The sequence below is a fragment of the Uloborus diversus genome, chromosome 3 (genome assembly GCF_026930045.1).
Source record: "Uloborus diversus isolate 005 chromosome 3, Udiv.v.3.1, whole genome shotgun sequence".
NCBI classification, from domain to species: domain Eukaryota; kingdom Metazoa; phylum Arthropoda; class Arachnida; order Araneae; family Uloboridae; genus Uloborus; species Uloborus diversus.
In genome coordinates, this window is record NC_072733.1 from 55329450 (window position 1) to 55354321 (window position 24872).

Sequence of the window (24872 nt, forward strand, 5' to 3'; positions counted from 1 at the left end):
TGCCCAAACAGCAAAGTCAACCATCAGTCCCATCAGTCTCCTCTATAAGTGACTCAACTTTGACAGAAGAGGAAATTGAAATTCTGCTGAAGTCTCAAAGATCAGTGGCAGGTCTTATGAAATGGGCAGGAAAGTTTGAAAGATGCCAAGATGGAATTAGATGCCAAGTGTGTCAGTCAACCATCTCCTACGATTACAGTAAAGGAGATGACTTTACTGGTGAAAAAGAAAATATGCCACTTGCTTTTCGACATTTAAAATTTGATTTAATACGACACACAAAGACCTCAACACACCTTGAAAACCTAAACCGTCTCGACAGACAAAATTTGCAGGAAGAGCAAGATTATGAGAATGGTAAACTGGCAGCAATAAACTGTGCGACTGCAGCATATCTCAGCTATAAATTAGAGTCTTCATACAGAGATTACGAAACAATTATTGCTGAATTTCACAACTGTGGAGGAGAAGTTGGACTAAAAAATCATTCTAAAGAGTTTGCGCGAAATTTTTTATCACATACATATCAAATTTTGTCTAAAGAAATTTGCAATTTTATTATTTCCAACGATTTGCCATTCGGCATAGTGGCAGACAAAATGACTGCTAATCGCAGAAGTCGCCATATAATTGGATTAAGAGTACCAATTTTTGACATAAATAGCAAACAATTGTTCCAATCCATCTATCTTGAGCACAGTCCAGCAACTGATTTAACAGGAAGTGGCTTAGCAAAGCAAATTTTACAAACGGTAGAAAAATTTGGCTTGGACTTGCCTTATATCCGTAACCATCTCGTAGGTCTTGCAGTGGATGGACAATACATCATACAAGATGTTGGAAAGCATCTTGAGAATAAGCTTGTGAAAAACGTTTTAGTTTCGTGGGACCCCATGCACAAAATCGAACTAATTAAGAAGCATGCTGATGCTCCCAAATTAGTAATAGATGCATTTACTTTAGTGCATGACGCAATGAAGAATTTTTCATCGGGAAAAAGCTTTGAAGCTCTTTTGAAATGTTCCGAACAGTTCCCAGATTTTTTTTACAGACCCCAAGTTTTTAAGACAATGAAGTTTTCGGCCCATTGCGAAACAGTTTTTCGGGCATTTTTAGCAGATTATCGAGTGTTGATATCTGCATGTGAACATGACCCTGATGGTTTTACATTAAGAGACAGATTAATGAATAAGTTGACAATGGTGAACATTCTTGCACTTTCAGATATTTGCTCTGCTCTTGGAAACACATCCAAAAAAGTTCAAGAGACTGATCTGTTGCCATGGGAATATACTATGCACGTAAAAAGTCTCACATCCTCTCTCAACATTATGGAGACATATTTTGATGAACTTGCAATTGCAGCATCCGAAAATGAAGGAGGTCAACAAGCCATTCAGATTTCAGATGCGTTATCTAAACTACCTCTGCCACTATTTACAAATTTAAAAACAGCATTGGAAATGTTTCCTCCATTAAATAGTGGGTTGTCTAGCACATACCATGGAGTTCCACTTTTTGAGAAACCTATTAGTTCCAAGATACTCAGGTCGCAACATAAAAATGATGGGAGTAATGAACTTGGAGCTAATTTCGCACACCTATCAAGGTATGTAAAATCATTGAATGAACAATGTAGTTTATATTTCCGCAGCGTGGAATCGGATGGTAAACCCACCTTTTTTTCAATTATTGAAAAGAGCAGTCATTTATTTAACTATGACTTTTTGGTTTATCCAAAATCAAATGTCAGTATAAATGATGCTCAAATTAACAGGGGACTCACGGAAGAGAGTTTTAATGACATTTTAAATATCTTTCCTTTCGTGGAGTCTTCTGCAGACCTGAGAAAAACTCTGTGGTTCGAGTTTCAGATCTTCAGCGAATGTATGATTCATTTAATACATAGAGTTGTTGTGGAGGGTGATGCACCAGACTTTAAACACCTGTTTAAAATTGCATACCATGAACTCAAAGAAAAAATCCCTACTTTTCTAAAATTAGTTGTTTTTGTTATTTCAATGCCAGTATCTGAGGCAGTGTGTGAAACTTGGGGGTCAGTAATTGATGTTGTTGGGAAGCATAGGTTACGCTCAAAAGATGGGACTGATGAAGAAGTTGGCACAAATGATAAGAGGGTTTTTGTGCAATTAAATGGTCCTCCTTCTGGGTTCAAAGGCACCAGAAAATTTTTAAAAGCTGTTTTATTATCGATGTATGGGACAACTTATCCTTCCCATTTCAAAAATCCCACAAGAAATGAATTGATGAAACGATTTGTCGTGTCCAAAGTAGTTAACAAAATTAATACCAATGCATCATGCTTACCATGTTTCAAATAAAATTCTTTAAAAAATGCTTGTTTAACGTGTGATTTATTTATTGAAATTACGCGCAAATTTTGCAGACAGATTTTGAAGTTCTAAAAGCTTGTCGCAGACAGCTTCAAAACTTTCTGCTACTGGGCTGTACCAGGTGTCACAAGGGTCGGTAACTCGTAGTGTCACCCTCCCCCCTGCAAAAAAAACTTTAAATGTTTTATGTAAATATGAAACGTATACAATTTTCAGAAATAACTCATTCCTATTTTTGTGGCGTAACAAAAGCTTGGAAGACAAATATAAACTGTGAGTGCATTTTTTGCCCTAGATGCCATATGAGGGCAGTGAGAAGCAAAGGGATGTAAGTGACAAAATTAAAAATTTGGAGATAATCAGTACAAATGGCAAACGAACCTCTCCACTGTCAAGAAATGGCAACTAGTAGCCCTGGTAGGTGCTGCTATACAGCATAACTTAAGAAAAAAAACAGTGAAAGCCTACCTAGGAGCTTATGTTTAAACGCGTTTTAGTCAACACTTGAAAATGTCCACTTACATCCTTTTGCTTCTCACTGCCTCATATGTAACATCCCCTTCCCCCTGACAATATTAGGCACTCTACTTTTGTTAAATTCAATATAATTTTAAGATTTTTTGGTGGGCATTTTCAGATTAAACTATTTATATTTTAAACTCCTCTCCTCTTTAAGGGTCACCCAATGCAGGACCCCCCCCCCTCCCATACCGGTCACATGGAACCTTTTTTTAATGCAAGAATGGAAAACAGCCAAATCTGTTACCAGTAATATTATAAATTTGACAGGTAACAGATTCGACCACAACAGCAAGCTTTCTTTTAAAGTCTACATTGTAATTACTAAGAAATCGAGTACAATCATTTTTAAATTACAGTATACTCCCGACTATCCAGTTTGCGTATTATCCGTGCATCATTTCAGAATCACTTTTTTAAAGCTTCTTTCAGGCACTAAAATCAAGGTAATACGAAGCGTACCCTACTATCTGTGCACAGAGGTCAAATCGGACATGTGTTCTACCCTCATGTGCTCTATTGTTGCATTGTCCATTTGGGGCTATCCGTCACACATTATCCCCCCCCCCCGGTCCACATTCTTCAGTCTTCTTCATACTGCTAGACCAGTTTTAAAAGACTGGGTCTGGCACAATGCCAAGAAAATGAACCGCTCCAGAGGGGAGTCTTCGGTTCCCGTGGAAGGCAAGTCACCTGTCTCTGAAAATTGGCTAAGCAGTAAGCTACATTTATAATCAGATCACTGTGTGACTTTTCTGGTAAACATGGCTGGCATGAAACGGAAGAGGAATGCTTTAAATGTGAAACAAAAATTGGAAATTATGAAAAAATTTGATAATGGCAGGGGTCTGGCCAGAGCAAATTTGGGTCCGTTAACGGACCCTTCACAAAAATCCGATCAACCAAAACGGACCTTTCACAAAAATCCTATCAACCAAAACGGACCCTTCACAAAATTCTGGTAAACAAAAACGGATCTTTCATAAATTGTTTATTGAAAGAGCAAATCTCAAATTAAAATAATACAGCATATTTATAGTTAAATTAGAGGAATCAACTTATACAAAATCAGCTAATTTTGCAAAAGAAAAAAAAATCGGCACTCTTGTGATGCTCCTGCAAGCTATAAATAATTACTACCGCCAAATAAATATAATGCCTGTTATTGGTTTCTTGGAAAGAAATTAACAGTGAAAGTCAGTTTGGTTTATAATTTTACTTGTTTGTTTTATGCAGCGGTGTTGTTGTAAACTTCTTTGGAAAAGCGTCAACATTCTCGGAATAGGCGTAGTCAGCACTTTTCTCCCCATTCATGATTTAATCATCAATAATATACAGCGAAATGAATTTAGAACTGCAAAGGATAGTATGGGTGGGGCGGATGTGATCGCTTCAGATAGGGTTACAAAATTCAAACTTATCGCCACTTAGTGTCTGGTGGTGCGATTTTAAACTGTTATTTTGGAAGAAAGTTATATGGGTTTGGTTTTTCGATACTAAAAAGGATAATTAACTTTAAATAAACTTTTATTCATCGTTATTTTTTTCTATAGATGCCTACATTTTGAAAAACGCAATCTTTTTACATCCGATATGAGAATCATATTCTATTCTTTTTTTTCAAGCTAACTTCGCTTTATTAAGATGCAAATAAATGAAAAGTCTCTTTATTTTTGTAACAAAGCTTATTTCAAGTTTTTAAAGGGGAATTCCATTTTCTTTTATGAGTCAATAATTAAATGCTGAATCGATGGTTTATTTTTTATTTATTTATTTTTTCTTCAACAGTGTCCAGATATTAATGATATGTTTATCATAGGACTCTAAAATGCAATTCAAAAGTAATTTTATCAAAAATATTTATTTTACAAGCCGTTTTTATACTTTTGATTCCTTCACTTTGAGGATTGCAATCTCTTTGCATCTGCTGTGGAAATCTGATTTTTCGAATTTTTGATGTTTAGTACGCTTAGTTAAGAGGTAAACAAATAAAAAAAATTTTTTATTTTTCTGAAAATCACAGAGTTTATAAGGTTTGAACGAAGCTCTGTGCTCTTAAACAGTGTCTTGGATTAAAAAGTTAAATGCTGAACCCCTGCCTAATTTTTTTTCTTACAGTTATTTTAAATACTATACAAAAAACATTTCTAGTATAATTTAACATGATGTAGAATGGTAGATAAATATTGATACTTGAGGGGTGCCCATCTCCCAGGGAGCGATGCCTCCCCCCTCTTCCCAAATACTAGAAAAACACTCAAGAATGATATTCTCAACAGAAAAAAGAGAAAACACTCAACTTTAACCCGTTCGCACCCAGTGTCACGCGGACGCTACGCAACAATTCCTCTCTTATCAGCCCAGTGGCACGTAACCGCTACGCGCTCTGATCGACGCTGACGTCCCAGCGTCACATATACGCTTTCTCGAAATGGAACGAATTAAAAGAATATTTAAACGATAATAGATGGCGCTAAATGGCTATAACTTTGATCTTATTCGAGTCACATGGTATTTGACCTTCATGTATAGGCTTTAGTTTTTTATTTGGGCCTCTCAATGGGATAGATTTTTTTTTTATGTAAACATCAGTGAATCACTGCTCTGCGCGAATGATTTATGAGGTCTCAATTGCTCTTGTTTATATATTTGCTTCTTGTTTTTTGTTACGAGTAATTGAAAGAGATATACATCTAGCTGAATAAATTATGGGGGAGGGGAGGATGGTTAAAATATTTTTGCGTATGTGTTCCAGACTTTTGGGATTCCCCGTTCGATGAGAGTACAGGAATGATTTCAAGCGGCACTGAAGTTTATGATTATTTTTGAATCCTTTCTGATATTGTTCTTCTTTATTTATTCTTTTTCATTTGGAGACTGGAACATTGCAATAAAAATGGTTAGCGAAGTGAGTGAAAGGGAATGTTTTCGAGAGAATTATGAAGCAATTTTGAGATTCATTTGTTGTGTGGGAATTGAACTATTTTAAATTCGTTGACCTAAGTTGTTTTAATTAAATTTACATATTTTTTTGCTACATTTCTTTTTCTTTGATTGCACACTCAAGATGTCTAACTCTAACTTTGTTTTTGTGCACATATTATTTAACTTTGTGCACATAGTTAATGTTTTAGTATTCTACTTATTTCACTCCCTTCTAATAATGTAATAGTCTTTATATTAATAATTAGTAATCAGTAGTACTTTGTTACAGCAAATTTAAAATTTCAAGTAATTATTTTGATATGCTGATTTTATATGAATATTTTTGTTCAGTTAGGCTTAACTGCTGTAAATGCTCGGGCCGATGGCGGCGTTCCATTTCGGAACGTTCGGTCCCGTAGCTGCGCTTCGTTTTTCATGCGCTGGTCCTCAAGGGGTTAAGTGTCAATGATGCAGTTTCCACTATCTCAAGAGTCTGAACTTTCGTTTTTACAAGATTTTTTTTTATTAATTATTTGATTTTTCACAAAAATAATTGATTTTTCACAAAATCATTTTATTTTTCACAAAAAACGGACCCTGTGAAAAATCCTGGACAGACCCCTGAATGGTGCAAACTGGCAAAAGATTATGACATTGGAGTGCAAAGCAAACTTCGCGATACAATGAAAAACAGAGAAAAGCTTTCTGCTTACACTAGGGATTGTGATAAATCTGCACTTTATGAATGAAAAAGTATGAAAACGTCGACATACAAAGATTTATATTCCACTCTTCTACAATGGTTTAACCAAATGAGAGCGGAAGGAATTCCAATTTCGGGTGCTATGTGCACAGAAAAAGCTAAATTTTTTCATGAAGCACTTGGCCAGAAGACTGCTGCTGAAACGTTTTGTGTGGAATTTCAAAAAAATTTTCCCAAAGAAGAATTGTCTCTTGATCAAGTTTACAATGCCAATGAAACAGGATTATACTGGAAATGCCTGCCAACAAAACAGGGGCAGATCCAGACAGAATTTTCGGAGGGGGCCATTTGAAAAAATATGATGCTTTGGAAATTTTAGAATTTTACAAATATCAATATAGAGCCCACTTTTTAACCAGAGCATTTTTCAGGAATTTTCACTAGGCGACACAAGTTGAACATAAAGGCTGTAACCTTTCCAGTAATATTCCTCTTTTCTTTAACAAACGTGTGCATATATTGTCGCCTCAAAGTGGTATTCCTGTAATCAGTAATTAGTTTCTGAGGAGACTGTATAGAACGTCTATTTTAAGAGGAATCAGATATGAACCAACCGTAAGTACAATATTAACTCTGAAGTAAAGGGGGTCCGGGGGTTTCTTCCCCGTCTTAAAAATGTATTTTAGACGATCTCTAATAATGTTGGGGGAGAAGAGGTTCGGTGGCGCTCAGCTGCATATTTTTCGAAATTGTAGCTCTCAGAATGCAGTTTTAGACGATCTTTGATGATATTAGAGAGAGGAGAGATTTGAAGACCCATCAAAGGAAGTTTTTCTGATTTGTAATCTTTAGAAATGCATTTTAACTGTCTTTCGTTACATTAAGGGCTCGGGTGCGAGCTCCCCATCCCCCGACCATTTTTCGAAATTGAAACCTTGAAAACGTAAACATTATCTCCAATAATGTTACGAAGAAGGAGCGGGGGGTTCTTTTTTCGCAATTGTAGAGCTAAGAAAAGCAGTTTAATACGATCTTTTCGTGATGATACATAAAGGAGAGATTCAAGGGCCCATACAAAGAAATTTTTCTACGAGTAATTTACAGTCTTAAAGATGCATTCTAATTATCATTGGTAATGGTAAGGGAGAAGAGGTTTGGAATGCTCCCCCGGAAATTGTTTGAAATTGTAGCTCAAAAAAGGATGTTTTAGACGATTTTTAGTGATGTTAAGGGGAGGAGAGATTAAAAAGCCCATCCCAGGAAATTTTTTGAATTTATAGACTTAAAAACGCATTCTAGACTGACTATCTTTGGTACGGTTAGGGGCTGAAGAGATTCTGAGGTCCTCTCGCAAAATTTTTTCGAAATTGAACTCTTTAAATTGCAAATGTAATCAATCCATGATTCATGAGTAACTTTTAGAGGACCAGCAATTTTTCCAAATTGAAGCTCCAAAAACATAATTCTTGAAAACTTTCAATGATGTTACGGGGGGAAGGAGTTCTCTCCCGGAAACATTCTGAAACTCAGGCACTTAAAACAAAATTTAGGCCAATCTTGAACGATGTTGGCGAAAAGAAGAGGTGTTGAACCCTCCCCTGGAAACTTTTACAAGTTACTTTTTTAAACGCAGTACTGTAGACAATCTTTGATAATATTAACAAGAAGAGTGGTTTGGAGGGTCCCATATTAAAAAGGGAATGAAGAATAATTACATCATAAGGCTAGGTTCAAACTTAAATCTAACTAACTAAATGCGTAAGCATTAAATGTATTATATTATTAATTTTTGTTTGTCTGTTCGGATGGAATATTGAAACAGGTAGTATATCTATTGACAGGATAGTAAAAAAATAATTTAAAAATATTATATATATAAAAAGTGTTTCGTTGAAAAGTTCTGTACAAATTTCTTTCAAACTTAAACTAGGAGCTGCTTTTATTTCCAATGTACATAAGCATAGGTTTTTTGCAACGTAAATTTGTAAGCAATGTTAATATTTTAGTTTGAAAATTAGAAAAACTAAGTTTTTGAAATGAAACACATTTAAAATATGAAAAAGAACAACACAAAAGTGTTATATCATACAAAATCTTCGGATCTAATTGCGCTTATGTTTTTTTCTCAAATTGTAATTTCCATTAGTTTCAACTTAATATTGCATACGATATAGTTAACCTGTGTAGGTGTTAATTACTAAAATAACTAACCATTTCTTAAATCAGGGACTGAAAAATCGTTTTCGTCTTATCCAGCAGTGAGATATTGGCTTATTACGGTGTGTGAATCTATTTCTCAAAATACTATATTTTTATATCGAATTACATATGAAACTAGACAGACATTTTCTCTAGATTTCAAAATCGTGGTTATTTCTTTATCTGCCACTAACAGTAAAAAATATGCCTACCTTCCAAAGAGTCCAGAAACCATCCGGCTATTCTTGCTCGCTTTGTGGGAGACACTGTGGTCATAAGTGCTAAATGAACTCAAATATTTGGTATACACTTGATATTTTTAAAATTTTCGTGAGGTTTGTTTAAATTCAAGTTAGACTTCACATGAATTACAATGATTTTTTTTTTTTTTTTAAGTGAGGAAAGAGGCTCAAGTATAGTTTTCACTATAGTTGAAACTTCCTCAATGTGGTTTAATGGCTCCTCGGCGTTGTTTTTATATTCATGTTGGACTTTGAGGAGTAATAAGGTTTTTTTTTAATATTCAACTCTGAAAAAGGTTTATAACTATTTTAAAAATTTTCTCAGGGTAGCGATGGCCCCCCTCTCATGCATCATAAGGGAAGTTTTTTACATTTCTGCTCAAAAAAGGGGGGGGGGGGTTTAACTATTCTTAAAATTTTCTCGGGGGGGGGGCATGCCCCCCCCCCTCTGGATCTGCCCATGAAACAAAAACACTTGCCTCACAAGAAGAAAAATCAGCCCCAGGTCACAAGTCACCTAAAAAGCAAGTAACCATCATGTGCTGTGGAAATGCTTCAGGTGACCATAAAATGAAACTCTTAATGATTGGGAAGGCCAAGAAACCCCTTTCATTTAAAGGTACAGAGCAAAAAACTTGCCAGTTATGTAATGTAATCAGAAAGGAGCATGGATGACAAAAGATATTTTTCTGCGATGGTTTCACGAACATTTTGTTCCTGAACTTAAAAAGCATTTAAAAGCTAAAGGTTTACCTTTGAAAGCAGTACTGTTTTTAGATAATGCTCCATTAAATCCAAATGAAAGTTTGCTGAAGTCTGATGACAGGTTAATTACTGGTAAATTTCTCCCTCCAAATGTTACACCTTTAATACAACACATGGATCAAAGTGTAATTGCATCAATGAAACGACTGTACAGAGCTGAACTTTTAAAAAACTTGATCCATGAAGTTGTAATGCTTAAACTTTTGGAAGCAGTATTCATTATTGGATGCAGTGCATGGTATAGTAGCTACCTGGTGAAAGGTAAAATCAGTTACCCTTGCACGATCTTGGAGAAAAATCTTGCCACAAGAGTCATTGGATGAAGAATCATCTTCGACTGCCGAAGATAATATCGATAACATCGTTGAGGAAGTTAAAGAAATCGAAGGTTTCGAATCAGTTGACGCCGAAAATGTCGAAGAGTGGTTCAAAAAGCGACGAATGTGAATCAGGATTTCAATGTCTATTTCACGAAAATATCATTGAACTTGTTACTGAATCAAATGCAAGTGATGATACCGAAAACGAAGATGAACATGAAGAAAATACAATTTCACATTCTACTGCTTTACAATCTGTGGAACATTTATTGGATTACATGAGTGAAAGAGGTTACGATTACGGAGAAATAATTGCAGTAAGAGAAATTCATATGGACATGCGCAACAATTTAAACAAACGCAACAATTTAAAACAAAACAAAAATGTATCACCGATTTTTTATGCAATAAATTTCAAAGTAAAGTTCCTGGTTTGTGTGAGTATGTATATGTATTATTTAATTTTCTCTAATTTCCCTTTAAATAGTTACCTTGCTTATTCCTTAAATGATTTTTCGGATCATCCGTGTCTTCCGATTATCCGTGCTACGCCGCCCGGTGATTAGCACGGATAATAGGGAGTACACTGTAATTAACAAACTATCAAAGTTCATACTAAGTCTGAACATTAATAACTTTGATTTTCCATATCCGTACATACGCGATTATAATGTTAAAATAACAAAATATAATAAAAATAGAGAAGACTGAATAATAGTACTAAAGTGTTGTAGTTATTTAAAACTAAATAATTAAAAATAATACATTGTGAAAGGGACCAGAAAAAGAAGAATGTATGTGTTAGCAAAAGTCCTGATAGAAACACATCACGCCAGAAAAGAGGGGCATTAGACAGATTGCTTGAAAATGATTCGTTAACAAATTTTGGCAAGAAATGCAAAGCAAACTAACTTTTTAGCAGAGTTTGTTATTGCAGAGAAACTGCAATACGTGAATAGCTGTCAATCCTGCTAATGCAAAAGTAGGTTAGTGTGCAATTTTCAAAATAACTGTTTAATAAAGATGAGTAATTTTCTGGAGCGTTGTTGTGACAGTTTGAATTTCTGTGCAAATTTAAGAAAAAAAAAATTTTTCTGATTGGTAGAACTTTCGAGAAGTTACTTTCTTCCTCATTTTTTTCTTTTTTTCTTCAGAATATTGAAATGCTAATTTCTCTGAATTTTTGACCTCTAAAATAAACTGATTTTGTGGAAAAAAAACCACAACTCAGTTAAACAAAACAACAGCATTTACTATTTAACCAAAAAGCAATTATTTTATCATTATCAAAATAGAAACATTTACGTACAGGTACATTAAACATAACTTGAATATTTTTCTTGGCTGCTTTTCCACATGCTTGACGCAATAAAGCTTCTTTCTTCTTGTTGAATCCAGATTCTCCAGTACCATCAAAAAGAAATATTCTACCAGGACTAGTCCAGCCGTGTTCCACAGATTGACCAAAAAACTGCACATGATAAATCAGTTTAGGTTTCCCTCGAGCTGCAAAAATTTATAGATTTCTACACATTTTAGTTAAAATATGCTTATAAATATACATTAAAATAGGTAAAATACTTTTTGATGTATTCCTAAAGTCATATATCTTCATTTTTTATTACAATTTTTAAGTTATTTCTTGAATTACATGTAATCTGAATCTGCACACATTGCAGTTTTAAAATGAAACTAATGATTCATCAATAAAATACAAGCATTTTGGAGTATAGTAGTGTACTAGTAATGTGGAATAAGGGAGAGTGCTGTAATTAGGGACAATTTTTACATTTTAATTTTTAAAGGCAATTTAAAGCAAATTTAAAATCTAAGTCACAACAAAATATCCCAACATATTTCTCTGCAATATATTTTTAAAAATTCGGACAGTTTGAAAATAAAATATTGCCAGCCATTTAAAGTAAGAGTTCCAAACTGTCCGAAGGTACAATATCATATTGTACCTTAGGACACATACTATTGTACCATGGGACACTCTTCATGATTCAGGAAACAGTCCTATTTTTGTCTTTTGGTGCAAAATTGGTTCGACACCGATTTTGCAACAAAAAACATTTTTGTCATGGTTATGAATTAAATTATGAATAATAAATAAAAAATAATAAAATTATGAATTATTATTTAACATTAAATGTTTTGAGACGAATACATCGGATTAGAACCTTTTTCTATGTTCTTAAAGATATCTTAATTATTAAGAACCATGCATATGTTGCACCTTGGGACTTGTCCTAAGGTACAATATGTTTGGCTGTCTCAAGGTACAATCACCACATGGTTTGAGAAAAACAGGGGTCTGACTGGTGATTTCAAAAATTTTAAGACACAATTTTGGCAAAGTTTTAGGACATTTTTATGACAACAAAGATAAAGTTTTTGCAACTTATTTTCATAGTGGATGACAAAACGTTTCTAATTCAATCTTAAAACTATAATAGATAAAGAATAAAAGATTGAATGCATTCAATAACAAAGTGTACATTTCGAAGTAGAAATATATACCAGTAGGATAAAGGCATGTCGAATTGCCTCTTTACTCACTTTGTTGTTGTTTCATCAAAGTGAATTACTAAGAATGGTGAAGAAATATCCTTAATAAGGAGGGTTTTAAAGTAGGGGGCATAAGTCCAAAATTTATTTTGTACTTATCTTGTATCAGATATTTTGATATTTTTGCTATCTCAGAATCATCAAAAATATCCCCGTAAAATACAGATAAATCATTTAAAGATGCAAGTGAATACTTGTTTTTTACAGCAGTTATAACTAAGAAAACCTCTACAGTCAAAATTTTATCTTTGAAGTGAATGTGGTACAAAAGCTTTGCATTCATTCATCATAACCAATTTGTTTTCAGTAGAAGACAAGAAACATGGACGTCACTGATGTCTTGCCACATCAGCATGAAACAATACTTGTGAAAATCCTTGATTATCAATATTGGAAAGATAATGTGCAAACAGAACTAATTGCTTTAAATGCATCCTTTTCTGCACCGCACTGATCTTGCATCCATTTCTGTCTGCTTTTTCCAACCACAAGGAAGATAATTTCGTTTTTCGTGGCATTTTAATTACACAAATTGCTCTACATTTTTAAGCAAAAAGTTAATGACTAAATTTAAAAATTTTATGTGCAAGGAATAATCCAACTTTGCAGGACAAAAACACAAAGCAAACTGACTCTGTACTGGAAGAACAAGCTAACAAGAAATAAGCATGATAAAAATAAATATTACTTCCCACCTAGGAACAAACCATTTAAATTTTGCTCTATGTTTTTTGAACCAAGCATTCATATTTGGATTCTAACTCCATACATTTTATTTATTTTATTTCAATAAGCTGTGATTCCTCCCCCCCCCCCACACACACACAGAACTACAATTAGAGAACAAAAGAATACTGCCCCTTGCCCTGATGGTTTATATTTTAAATTTTTTTTCAAGTGGGAAAAAACAAAAATATCATATTCTATTCATGTCCCAAAACTCTTTTTCTGCAACATTTGTTGCACAGCTGTTTATTTTCTTTATAGTAATATTTTTATTTATTTTTTGAAGGAGAGGAATGACTGCAAGAGTTACAAAGCAGTAAATAAAACAAACAGTTTTATATATTAAGCATATGTTTTGTTTAACTGCATTCATACTCACCAAAAGAAAAAGCAACAGCATAGGATTTTCTCTTTTCTCTTTAAGAGAAATTTTTTTAGGGACTACGAAGTTTATTTTATCCTAAAATATAGGCATATCATCATGAAAAGTTTCATTTTTAGGTTGAATTTTATTTTTCTGTGCAAGTAGGAAATAACATACTGATCATTTTAGGATTTTTAGGACAAAACTCGAAGTTTTAGGCATTTTAGGACAAAATTTGAAATTTTAGGATTTTTAGGACTACTCCTACCTCTGGAAAAACCAAAGTGGTGGTCAATCTAGATGCACTATCATTATTTTTTCCATAACCAAAATATTTCCAGTACTCCTCTTTTATAAAAAATAACATTCCAATGATTAGTTTTACAAATGCTAAGACAGAAAATGAAATAAAAGTGAAGAAAATAGTACTTGAGTCATGAAATTTTCTTTTTTTCACAAAATCATCAGTTTAACTCTTTTGGTGCTGATTGTTACTATGGCACCATTTAGTGGTGAAGGTTACTATTAGAGATTACAAAAACCATGATTGCTAAAAATAGATTCTTAGAAATTAATGTCCCAAGCAGTGATAGGAAAAACTACATTTTTTTTGTAGAGAACTACAACTACTTTTTTCAAAATGTAGCAACTACAAACTACTCATAATTTGATTTACCTTTTTCACAGACATATAAAATTGATAATTTATATGATGAAAAGCATCCTTTTAAACAAAAGAGAAAAACTTTAATTTTTGTCATAGCAGTTAATTGCATAAGAACTTATATTTTGTAGGAACTAATTTATTTTGAGATTCAAGCTAGGGGTTCGGATCAGGACACCATCTCTTTTCTTACGCCACAGATAAAATGAAATAAAAGCATTTTTCAATTTTACCGAAAAACCTCAAAAACTTACAATCATGGGTGCAAGTTTGATGATGTGTTCAAGACGGAAAATATTTTTCAGCCTTCCCCCCCCCCACCCCCTCAGCATGCATGCTTAAGGAAAAATTTATGGTTATAAATGTTGTAGATTTTCACGATGTCAGTTTTGGAATCTTTGTTTGATTTGAATTTTAAGCTTTTTACTTTTCTGACAACATGAACTTAGTTTAAATTGTAATATTTAAGCATTTTGATATTGAAATTCTAAAAACCAAAAAAACGCCAATTACAGGAGGGGGGTGTCTGCGGGTCTCCCCCAGAATTTTTTTTTAAATTGAAGTCCAAAAAACGCAATGGTAGGCCATTTTGGTAAAGTTCCGGGAAAAGAGGGGTTCAGGGACTCTCTTTCAATTTTTTTAAACTGATAGGCCCAAAATCACAATTATTGGGTGTCCTTCAAAAATATTAGAGAAAAAGGGGGCGCTCTGGACTCTCCCTGAAAAAGACTGCCTGACCACAAGACAACAAAGGGTAGATGTGAGGGGAAATTATTCTAAACGGAGTGAGGTTTTATGTGGGGTTCCTCAAGGATCAGTGTTAGAGCCTGTTTTGTTCATTGTTTTTATGAACGATATTCATAAAAATATTTCTGGGAACATGAATTGTTTTGCTGATGTTGCCAAAGTTATAGGGATTGTAGAAAATGAAGAACAAGCAATCAGCTGCAAGAGGATCTAGATCATATTACGGAATGGGCTGATAAATGGGGTATGGCTATTAATGTTGGGAAATGTCAAGTGCTACATTTAGGGCATGGAAATAAGTGTACAAGTTATTATTTGCAAGGTTCAGTCATTAGTCAGGCAAGAAAAGTTACTGATCTGGGCGTCTTAATACGTCAGAATTTAAAGTTTAGTCAACAGTGCAGCATAGCTAGTAACAAAGCCGATAAGATGCTTGGGTTTATCAATAGATCTATTTCAAACAAATCTAAAGAAGTTCTTCTGCCATTATATAGAAGTTTCGTAAGACCTCATTTGGAGTATGCTGTTCAGTTTTGGTCTCCTTATCTTAAGATATTAATGTATTGGAAAGGGTTCAAAGGCGGGCTACAAGGCTAATAAATGGACTTTCTCATTTAGACTACGATTCCAGGCTTAAAATGCTAAATGTGTACAGTAGGGTGTCCCAAGATATAATGTCGAAAAAAAAATTTGTGAAATATAATACGCATACCCTCCAAATTTTTTCCATTTCACCTCAGAAACATGAGAAAAAAAATTTTATTGCAATAAAATAAGGGGAACCCATGCCGACTTGTGGTCAAAGTTGGACCTGAAATCCTGTACTGCGACTACAGTGGAATAATTGCTAACTGTATAATTCTTTACTACACGCAACATCAGTTTATTTAAAGCAGATATTTACAACAATATTAGACTACAAGAAACATTACTGTACATATTTTTATTTCAATGTTTGCTTTTTGCAGTTAGGATAGAGCTTTCGGAGCTCTTGAACGCAACGTAACACAAATTGTTTTTGTTCCTCATCAGCTGTTAGCAAACCATGTAGGTCCTGCATCATTTTTAACGCTCTTTCAGTTGCATCGTTTACTGCTCTAAGCATTGAGACAATCTTTTACACATCAAGAAATGAAATATTATTGACCATACCATAAAAGCTGGATTAATTTTTGTAGAGCAGCTTTTGAGATATGAGTCCACATTTTCGTACACTTGTTTCAAAAAGCACAAATCTTTTTCGGGTGCTTTGACTGCGAAAATGCAATGCATTGAAGCCATGGTTTCACGTATGGTCACACTAAAAACAAGCAGACATCAAACAATGCTTCATTTTCCTTCGTATCTAATTTTAGTTGTGAACTAAACAATAATAGTTTTAGGGAGTAAATCGCTCGAGCCATCCATCAAGCTTGGTGCATGGCTCCCGATGGTCTTACTTTAAATTTTTTTTTCTGTATCTCCACCTAAAAATATGATAGGCAGTTCCATCAAATCTTGATAGTCATCCCTGACCGTAGCAAGGGTATTAGTAAGTTTAGCACGGTAAAAGTCAAGTAAATTTTCCAAGTTAGGGTACGTTCGGGACAACTCTGCAGCTCCTCCATAGCACTGTATTTTAGCGGGATAGATCAGTTCATACATATGATGGCGGCAAGCAGAGGAAAGCATTTCTCTATCAATTTTTTGCTCAAGAATAGTGCAAGAATCACTTAAATGACCTGTTTTGGAAGCTGTAGTATCATAACAGAGAGTTTTAACTTTGTCTTCGAGATTCCAATCTAAAACTGCCTTTCAAACAGCCTGTGTTTGTTCTTTTCCTGTAGAATTATCCGGTTTAGACTCAGCAATGAGTTGCTCCTCACATCCATATAAAATAACTATAGATAAGCGATCTTCTTTTGATTTCTGAGCACCCAAAGCAGGCAACAGTTTCATATCCCAAGGTAAATTCACTACATAAGGTACCTAGTACTGAAAACTAATTTCTATTCTTTCCTCGTGCTCCTTCCGCTTTTTGGTTAGAATTCTTTGAATTGAAGATTTACCTATGGGAAATTCATCAATGTTACACCCAAGTGCGTCAATAGTAGCTTCAAGAATAAACACATAAGCAACTGATTTTGGAATAATAAAATTGCTGCTCATTACATATTTACTTGTTCTACGTTCTGATACTACTTGTTCCAGGTTCTGGAATACTTGTTCCAGGTTCTGGAATACTTCTTCCAGGTTCTGGAATACTTTTTCCAGGTTCTGATATACTTGTTCCAGGTTATAATATACTTGTTCCAAGTTCTGATAAACTTGTTCCAGGTACTGATTTAAATGTTTCAGGGAAATCTTCTGGATTAATGTTTTTATTAGATTTTGAGGAGGAATCTTCTTGTACAGGTTCATACACTTCCAAGGATGTTGAAGCGGAATTGTATTTAATGCGCCTGTTTTCTTCTTTGACAGCTCAAAGAGAAAATCCCATCTTCCTCTATTTTGATTAACCAAAGTGCATAAGCATGTGCAATACTGAATAAATTGTTTAAATTACTCTCGAATTCTTGTTGGCGCTGCCTGAATACTTCTTGCAGTTTATGTGCATCTTTTTGTAAGTTTCTCCAAATTTGATACAGGTTTTTAAAGTTTATTCACACAATTTAGCAACGATTTGGTGGGAATGCTTGCCTTTTCCCAAAAGATGATGCTTTCCCAAATAGCGAGATTTGCACTTTCACTGACTGTTAAATTTACTTCTCGAATGTCATAAAACAAAACAGACAGAACTCGTCCGTTAGAGGAAAGTTTCGAGCTCGTAATTTGGTGTTTTACGCGACTCCTATTAAAAATCTCTCTTTTTTCGAACTTAGTAATTCCACTGCCATGTTTCGTTCCCTATGGAAGGACTATACTGCGCTTGCTGACCGCATTGTATTCGTACTGACACGTTTGACGGTTTTCAAATTGTCACGAATAAGCCCCCCCCCCCCCCCCCCAACATATGTTTTTTCTGTTTTCGTTTGTTTTCTGTGCACTATTTACAGCTACTTTGAGCTTCGCAAAGTATCGCGTCGCCTGCGTTCGCTTGCTTATGAACATGTTGGCATAAAATATTATTTTATTTTATTTTTATTCTCGGTCCACAGCCGATAATTTAAAGAAAATAATTTAAAGTTAAGTGTACCTACTTTAAGCCCAGTCTGGTAAAAGTAGAACCTGTCAACTAGTTAGTGCTAACACTTCAATCGACGATTCCCCCACGCCATAATTAATGGCGACTGTTTACTGAAATCATTGGAGATTGCATGTCTCGATGTGTCGATTCAGAAAAGTTGAGTTGTCACCTGATCGACTCGAATTAATTCCACTCGTTGACCGCACGTGCTATGGAGAGGAGTACGAATATTCGCGGCAGTGGAATATGCAAATGAGTGATGGTCAAAGTAGAAGTTAGTGTGGTGACGTCATCGAGGCATGGAATCTCATTGGTTGATAAAACATATATATTGTGGCGAGTGGCAGCGATCAGTCTCTCGTCTTCTCTTCTCTCAATGATCCCCAGTTGTTGTGTTTGATCGTGAAGCCTAGTCCGGCTCACGTGTGGGGGGGGTTTTCCCCGCGATGCTAGCGGGGGTTTTTTGTGGTATGTGATATTTAATCTTCCAAGTCCTGGAATTAGTGAGTCCAGGTGAAGAAACAGTTGTGTTGTGTCCGGCCAATTAAAATGCCGGGGAAGTGTGTTCCGACGTGTCTACCTGAGATGTTCACCGATCTACGAATTGTGTAATGGTGCTTTTCATTACGGACATTCCTGAAGTGTGATCCGGCGGACCTTTTGGGAGCCTTAAAGTTGATCCTTCGGAGTGGCAAGCGATTGCATCGACATTTTGGTGACATTTTTCTTTATTTACTGGAACCACTTATGTTATGATATTTTGGGGGTGTATTTTATGGGGATGTTATTCTAGTCATATTTAATAAATGTATTTTTCTGAAACATGTTTTTTGCTTGTCTCCAACTTGACATTACACGGCCAGTTAATGTTGGCTTAGTTTAAATATCTTAACTTTTGGATTTTAAACTTAACTTTAATTTATGCCAACAGAACACACGTGCTATTTGCATGTTTAGGCCTTTAGGCGCAAGTCGGCACGGGTTACCGTGCTTCAAATTGCATGAAACTTTTTTTACAATGGTTTTCATATAAAAGGAAAAAAATAAGAGGGTATGCGTTTAAAAAAGACGACTTTTATTTTTTTGGGACACCCTAGTGTACAGTCTTGAGCAAAGGAGAGACCGAGGGGACATGATTCAGTTGTTGAAGTTTATTAAAATGAAAGATGTTACGGGGCTAAAGTTTAGCACTGAAAACAGAACAAAGGAGCATTGTTTTAAGCTATAAAAATAGAATGTTTCTGACAACTGAAGAAATGTAAAGACTTTCGATATGCTTGAACTAAAAGGAGCGCCAAATAGCATTACTGTATCTACTGTACAGTACCGTTTAGTGCTGCATTATACTATTGCTACGAACTATACGTACCGTACTGTTTCATTTTATGCCACTTTCTCCCATTAATTTTGTGCATCGTTACAGTATTTTTATTCAAAACCATACCTTTTTTTAAAGTACACTAAAATTTTAGTTCCCTATGTTTAAATTCGGTAATGGAAAGTTAAGAAATGGGCTAAAACAGTTTGAGGGGTGTTTTCAACAGTCTGAAATAATTGGTATGTTCATAAAAAAATCTTATAGATACCCTTTTCCACAAAGCGAAATATCAACCAATGCGAGGAGACTTGGAACGCATCCCTTGCGTAAGTTGGGATTCAACTGTATATTTAAAAGGGTGGGCCGAAAAAAATCGATTTCTTGCAGAGCACTTAGCCTTAGTGTGAAAATTTGCGACTCCCTAACACTAATTACTGTACGAAATATGATGACTCTGAGTAAATGTCTTCACTGCTCTAGCAAGAGACATGGATTTGAGATTTTTTTTAGAAAAAGATCAAATAAAGCAAAAATTTACAAAATATTTTAAATTTTTAAGGACTTCAAATTTTAGCGTAGGAGTTTTTTAACTTTCTGACAAACTACTGCGTAAAATTTCAATCCTGTGAGTTAATTGTTTCAGCTCTGGCAAAAGGCCTCAATTTTGAGATTTTTTGAAAAATTTCCTAAAATACGAGAGACACGCATTACAAAGTAGTACATGCCCAATACGCTGCAATACTTCAAAGTTTAAATCACATCAAAGGTGTCAGACCACTCCTTGAACCAGGTTGGTCATTTAGAGGGTTTAAGGGAAGGGAATCAATGTTCCCCTTTGAAAAACCGACATAAGTGGGCGTGGTTTTTGGATAAAATTTCATCTAGTTCACGTCTTTTACCCCCCCCCCCCAGAATAAATTTAAAGTAATGGGCCTGTCTTGAATTTCGTAAATCCCTATCAAAAATTATTATGCAAAGTTTCCTATCCCTGGGTTAATTCCTTCTGCTCTGGCAAGTGGTCTAAATTTCAATAGACAAAAACATTATTTTTTTCGTGTGTGCGCGGAACTCTTGAAGTCGGTAGAGATTCAAAATTTATAAGGTCTTTAATTATAATCTAATTCATGTAAGAAATAGTTTGATTAAAAATCGAAGTTTTATACAATTAAAAAAACTATCTGGAAAACATGCTAAAATTTAGAACTGCATTCACGATGTAGATTTTTATTCATTGAGGAAAAAAACATAAAATGACTTCTAAAGTTTGTGAATTATTCATTATTAAAACTACAAAATGCAACTTTTCGGGGGAGTTGACAGAATCAATTACATTGATACATGTTTGGCAAATATCTTGATGCATGAATGAATTTCCATGCATGCTTTGCTCTGTCTCTAATATTGTTGGTTGGTTTTTATAGTTCACCAGGATGAAGTATTAATGATGGGCATAATCGAGTTCTCATAATCGAATCACTCGATTATTCAAGATCATTCGAGAACTCGATTACCACGAGTTCTCGATTATCGTATCTGGAGTTCTCGAGCGATGAACTTCTCGAGTACTCGATTATTACTTTTCGAGTTCTCGAGCGATCAACTGCTCGAGTTCTCACTTTGAACTTCTCGAGATGTTGAGTTCTCGAGATGTTGAGTTCTCGAGATATTGAGTTCTCGAGATCTTGAGTTCTCGAGATGTCAATCACTCGAGCAGTGTATTCTTCGATCGATTTCATAATCGAGTGAACCTCTCAATATAGTTGACTTCTGACAAGGGTGCCCACCTATGGAGGGGGGGGGGGTCATGGCGCAGACATTGACATTTTTAGGGGGGTGTTTTAAGGGGTATTTTTCTCAATTGTTGGGGGGAGGTCTCTGCGATATTGAGGGTGGGGGGGGGGGGGGCTTGACCTCAGGGCGGATGGGCACCCTTGCTTCTGAAGTGTTTTAGTTGCAGGGGCGGATCCGTCATTTAGGCGGTCGAAGGGCTGGCTTTGAAAAGTTAATGATTTTACTTATGAATGAGCATGGTTTTTTTCTGTCTTCCAAAAAAATTTGCATTGAAACCTTTTAACCCTTCCCCCAGAAAGACGGGCTGCGCCTTTCGAATGTTTCATTCGAATAGTGTTATAATTGAATGCATACTGTTGAATGCTTGATTATCAAATGACTCTTTGGGAATGCTTGGTAGTCTAATGATATGTTTTGAGCGAAAGGTGTTAATGAATGAACATATGGACGGGTCTGTGGGAGACATGTGTTGTGTGTCCCGGTGGTGGAAGTAAAGGTTGGAGGCGCTTATAAGGTTCTAACTTGAAAGGCCTTAAAAGTATAGTTCAGGTAAAAAGGGGGAATACTTAAGTTGAAAACCTGAGGGGATGTCTTCCCCCCCCCCCCTTACGTTCACCTTCGACTATACGATTAGGTAATGATACAAGTGTAATAGGCAATAACAAACGTTTTAGAGCCCAAATATACAGATCACTGCAGACACATGTTTCGGGGTTTCAAGGAACCCTTTTTTCAACGCAAAATAGTGAGATTGTGGATGTAAGGACATTACTGGATGTCTTTACGGACCATTCATTAATTACGTAAGGGTCCCGAGGGGGTGGAGTTGGAAAAATGTCTACATACTTGGGGGGGGAGGGGTTCAAACGCATTCTTACGCAGTATTTTCCAAGCCGATGTTTCATTTGCGTCTGGAAAATAAAAACGTATTAGGATGACTGTTTTTTATTTGTTTTACGAAGAATTAATAATGTAAAACATAATAAAAGAATTGCACTATTGTATGCCATGTTTTATTTTTAACTACTATCACATCATATACAAAAAAATGTCGAAAACACATTCAGTCTAGATTCCAACTTTTTAGTAAATATTTCTTCACACAAAAAGGTTTAATTTAATAATAGTGAATTAAATTTCGATTCCAGTGATATTAGATTAGTTATTTCATTATTTCGAAAAACGAAATGGAATCTTACGTAAGAATAGGGGGAAGGGTTTGAAAAACCTTACGTACCCTTACATGGGGGGGAAGGGGTCAAAAATGGCCAAAATCATCCATATGTAACAAAGGAATGGCCCCTTATATGTAAAAGCTTACTATTTTGTTGAAGAAAGGGTACCGTAAAGCTCCAAAACACGTTTCTGCAGTACTCTGTATATTTGGGATACAAAACGTTTGTTATTTCATGTTACTTCTCGGCACAAAGGTACTTAGTTATTTCTTAATAAAACAAGTGGTTAACTTCTCGTGTAATTCATTCCTATGGGTGCAAATAAGAGGGGAGGGGGGGGAGTTTTGACGTAAAATGGGGGATTGTAATTTTCAGGGGATTTTGTCTCTTTTGGGGGTTGTGCACTTGGGGGAAGAGCTTCATAGGTGGTGGTGCCCTTTGCTCTTGGAATGGATAGATTTGGAATGATTTTTAAAATCGAATGATTGCTTTTCTCTTGCTTTATTTGAATGGGGTAATAGTTGAATGTTTGGCTTCGAATTTTCGATAATTGAGAGATTCCTTAATAATCGAACGAATTTTTAGAACGAAAATTGTTAATTATCATATGAGCAGATTTATGGAGGGGCATGTGTTGTGTGAGTGGCGGATACAATGGAGGGTCGTGGGGTCATGCCCCCCCCCCCCCCTGAACTCTCGAGAATAGTATCCGTACAAATTGTGTTCAAATAATTTATGCATAAAATGCAAACGATGACAGTATGTTATCTTTTCAATACATCAATTATTTTTCAAAGAAAATATTTGAACTACTATTTTGTTTTATTGCTTATGAAATTAATTTGCAACGTTTATCCCCAATTATGTGCCTTATTCCTGACCGATTTGGGGCTTTTTATTGACCCCCAAAAAAGTTTCAGAATTTTTTCGTGCTTAAAACAGGAATTTCGTTCATGGGGGAGGGCTTTCTTCAGCATGACCCCCACCCCTTCAAGTGGTTTTCTGTATCCGCCCCTGGTGTGATCCGGTGGTGAAATCTTGAAACAAAGGATAGAGAAACGCTTTCCATACTGTTTTGAACTTGACAGTTTTTAAGATTAAATACGTACGTATGTACAATTTTTATTAAAAAGTGAGGGATAATGATAATATGGGCAAGTCGTTGGGCGACACTAGCAGGTTTAAACTTGAGAGTTGTTAAACTTATAAATATATTAAACCGGTATCAAGGGCTTCCATATAGGGGGGGAGCAAGTGGGGGCTCCAGCCCCCTCCCTCTTCTTTGAAATTAGGACATCCTTGCTTTTAGTACTTTTTTTTTGCAAAAATGTAAAATCATTTCTTCTCCAGCAATTAATCAATAAGTTATTAAAAATGTCAAATTTTAATAACTCTAATCTGTACTGAAATCGGTTTCTATGGGGAAAATATCCTATTAAACCATGGAGAAAATATCTGAGCCCCTCCCCCCTTAAAATTTTGCATATGGGCGCCCTTGACCGGTATGGTACAAACCATGTAACTAAAAATGTAATGTAGTCTTAGCCCTTTTTCGGATTATCGTTTCTTGGGGGAGGGGGGGATTGTCATAAAAAGCTCGCCATTGTTCACAGGGACGGACGGACACCCCTGTCATTCTATAAGGTTTTAGAATCAAATAATTGCTTCTCAAATGTATCACCCCTGTCATTCTATAAGGTTATTGAATCAATTAATTGCTTCTGCTTTTTTTCGAATGGGGTTACTCAGAGAGCACACTTCGTTGAGTAAACGTTTTAAAGCGATTGTTAACGCTGTGGCAGCCATGTTAAAACGTTTATGAAATGTTTAAACGCAAGGTGTTTATAATGCAGTGGTGCCCCCCCCCCCCCCCATGGCGATGACACTCATCCCTCAAATGCGACTTTGAACCTCCTAAAATAAATTAAAGCCCGCTTAAGTTACCCTCTCCTCTTCAAAACTTCAATGGCGCGATCTGCGCCATTTACGCCCCTCCCCCGTGCTCTCTCTTGTATAATATATTGTTTGTTGTGGAATGCTCGGTTATCGAGCATCTCGGATGATTTGAAAACCGAATACGTAATCTGCTTTTCAGTGAAACTTGACAATCAATTTTAACTTTTTTGAGGACCAGCGCACAGAAAATGAAACGTAGCTCCGGAACCTCAAGTTCCGAAATGGATCGTTGCGAGCCTAAGCATTTTCAGCAGTTTTGCCTCAACTTTACAAAAAAAATATATATATATATAAAATCAGCATATTAATTGACTGAAAATTTTTAAGTTGAGTAAATATACTAATCAACATTTACGAAACTATAAGG

The 24872-nt window shown here is 35.3% G+C and overlaps 1 protein-coding gene across 1 annotated transcript in view; it reads right to left on the bottom strand.

The window, feature by feature from the left end:
• Window positions 1-24872, bottom strand: part of LOC129218753 (histone-lysine N-methyltransferase NSD2-like) — a 136349-nt gene that overhangs the window by 44977 nt on the left and 66500 nt on the right. The window contains exon 3 of the mRNA XM_054853076.1: window positions 11337-11533. Coding sequence (XP_054709051.1) covers window positions 11337-11533 — 197 coding nt within the window. The remainder of the gene's footprint in view (window positions 1-11336; window positions 11534-24872) is intronic.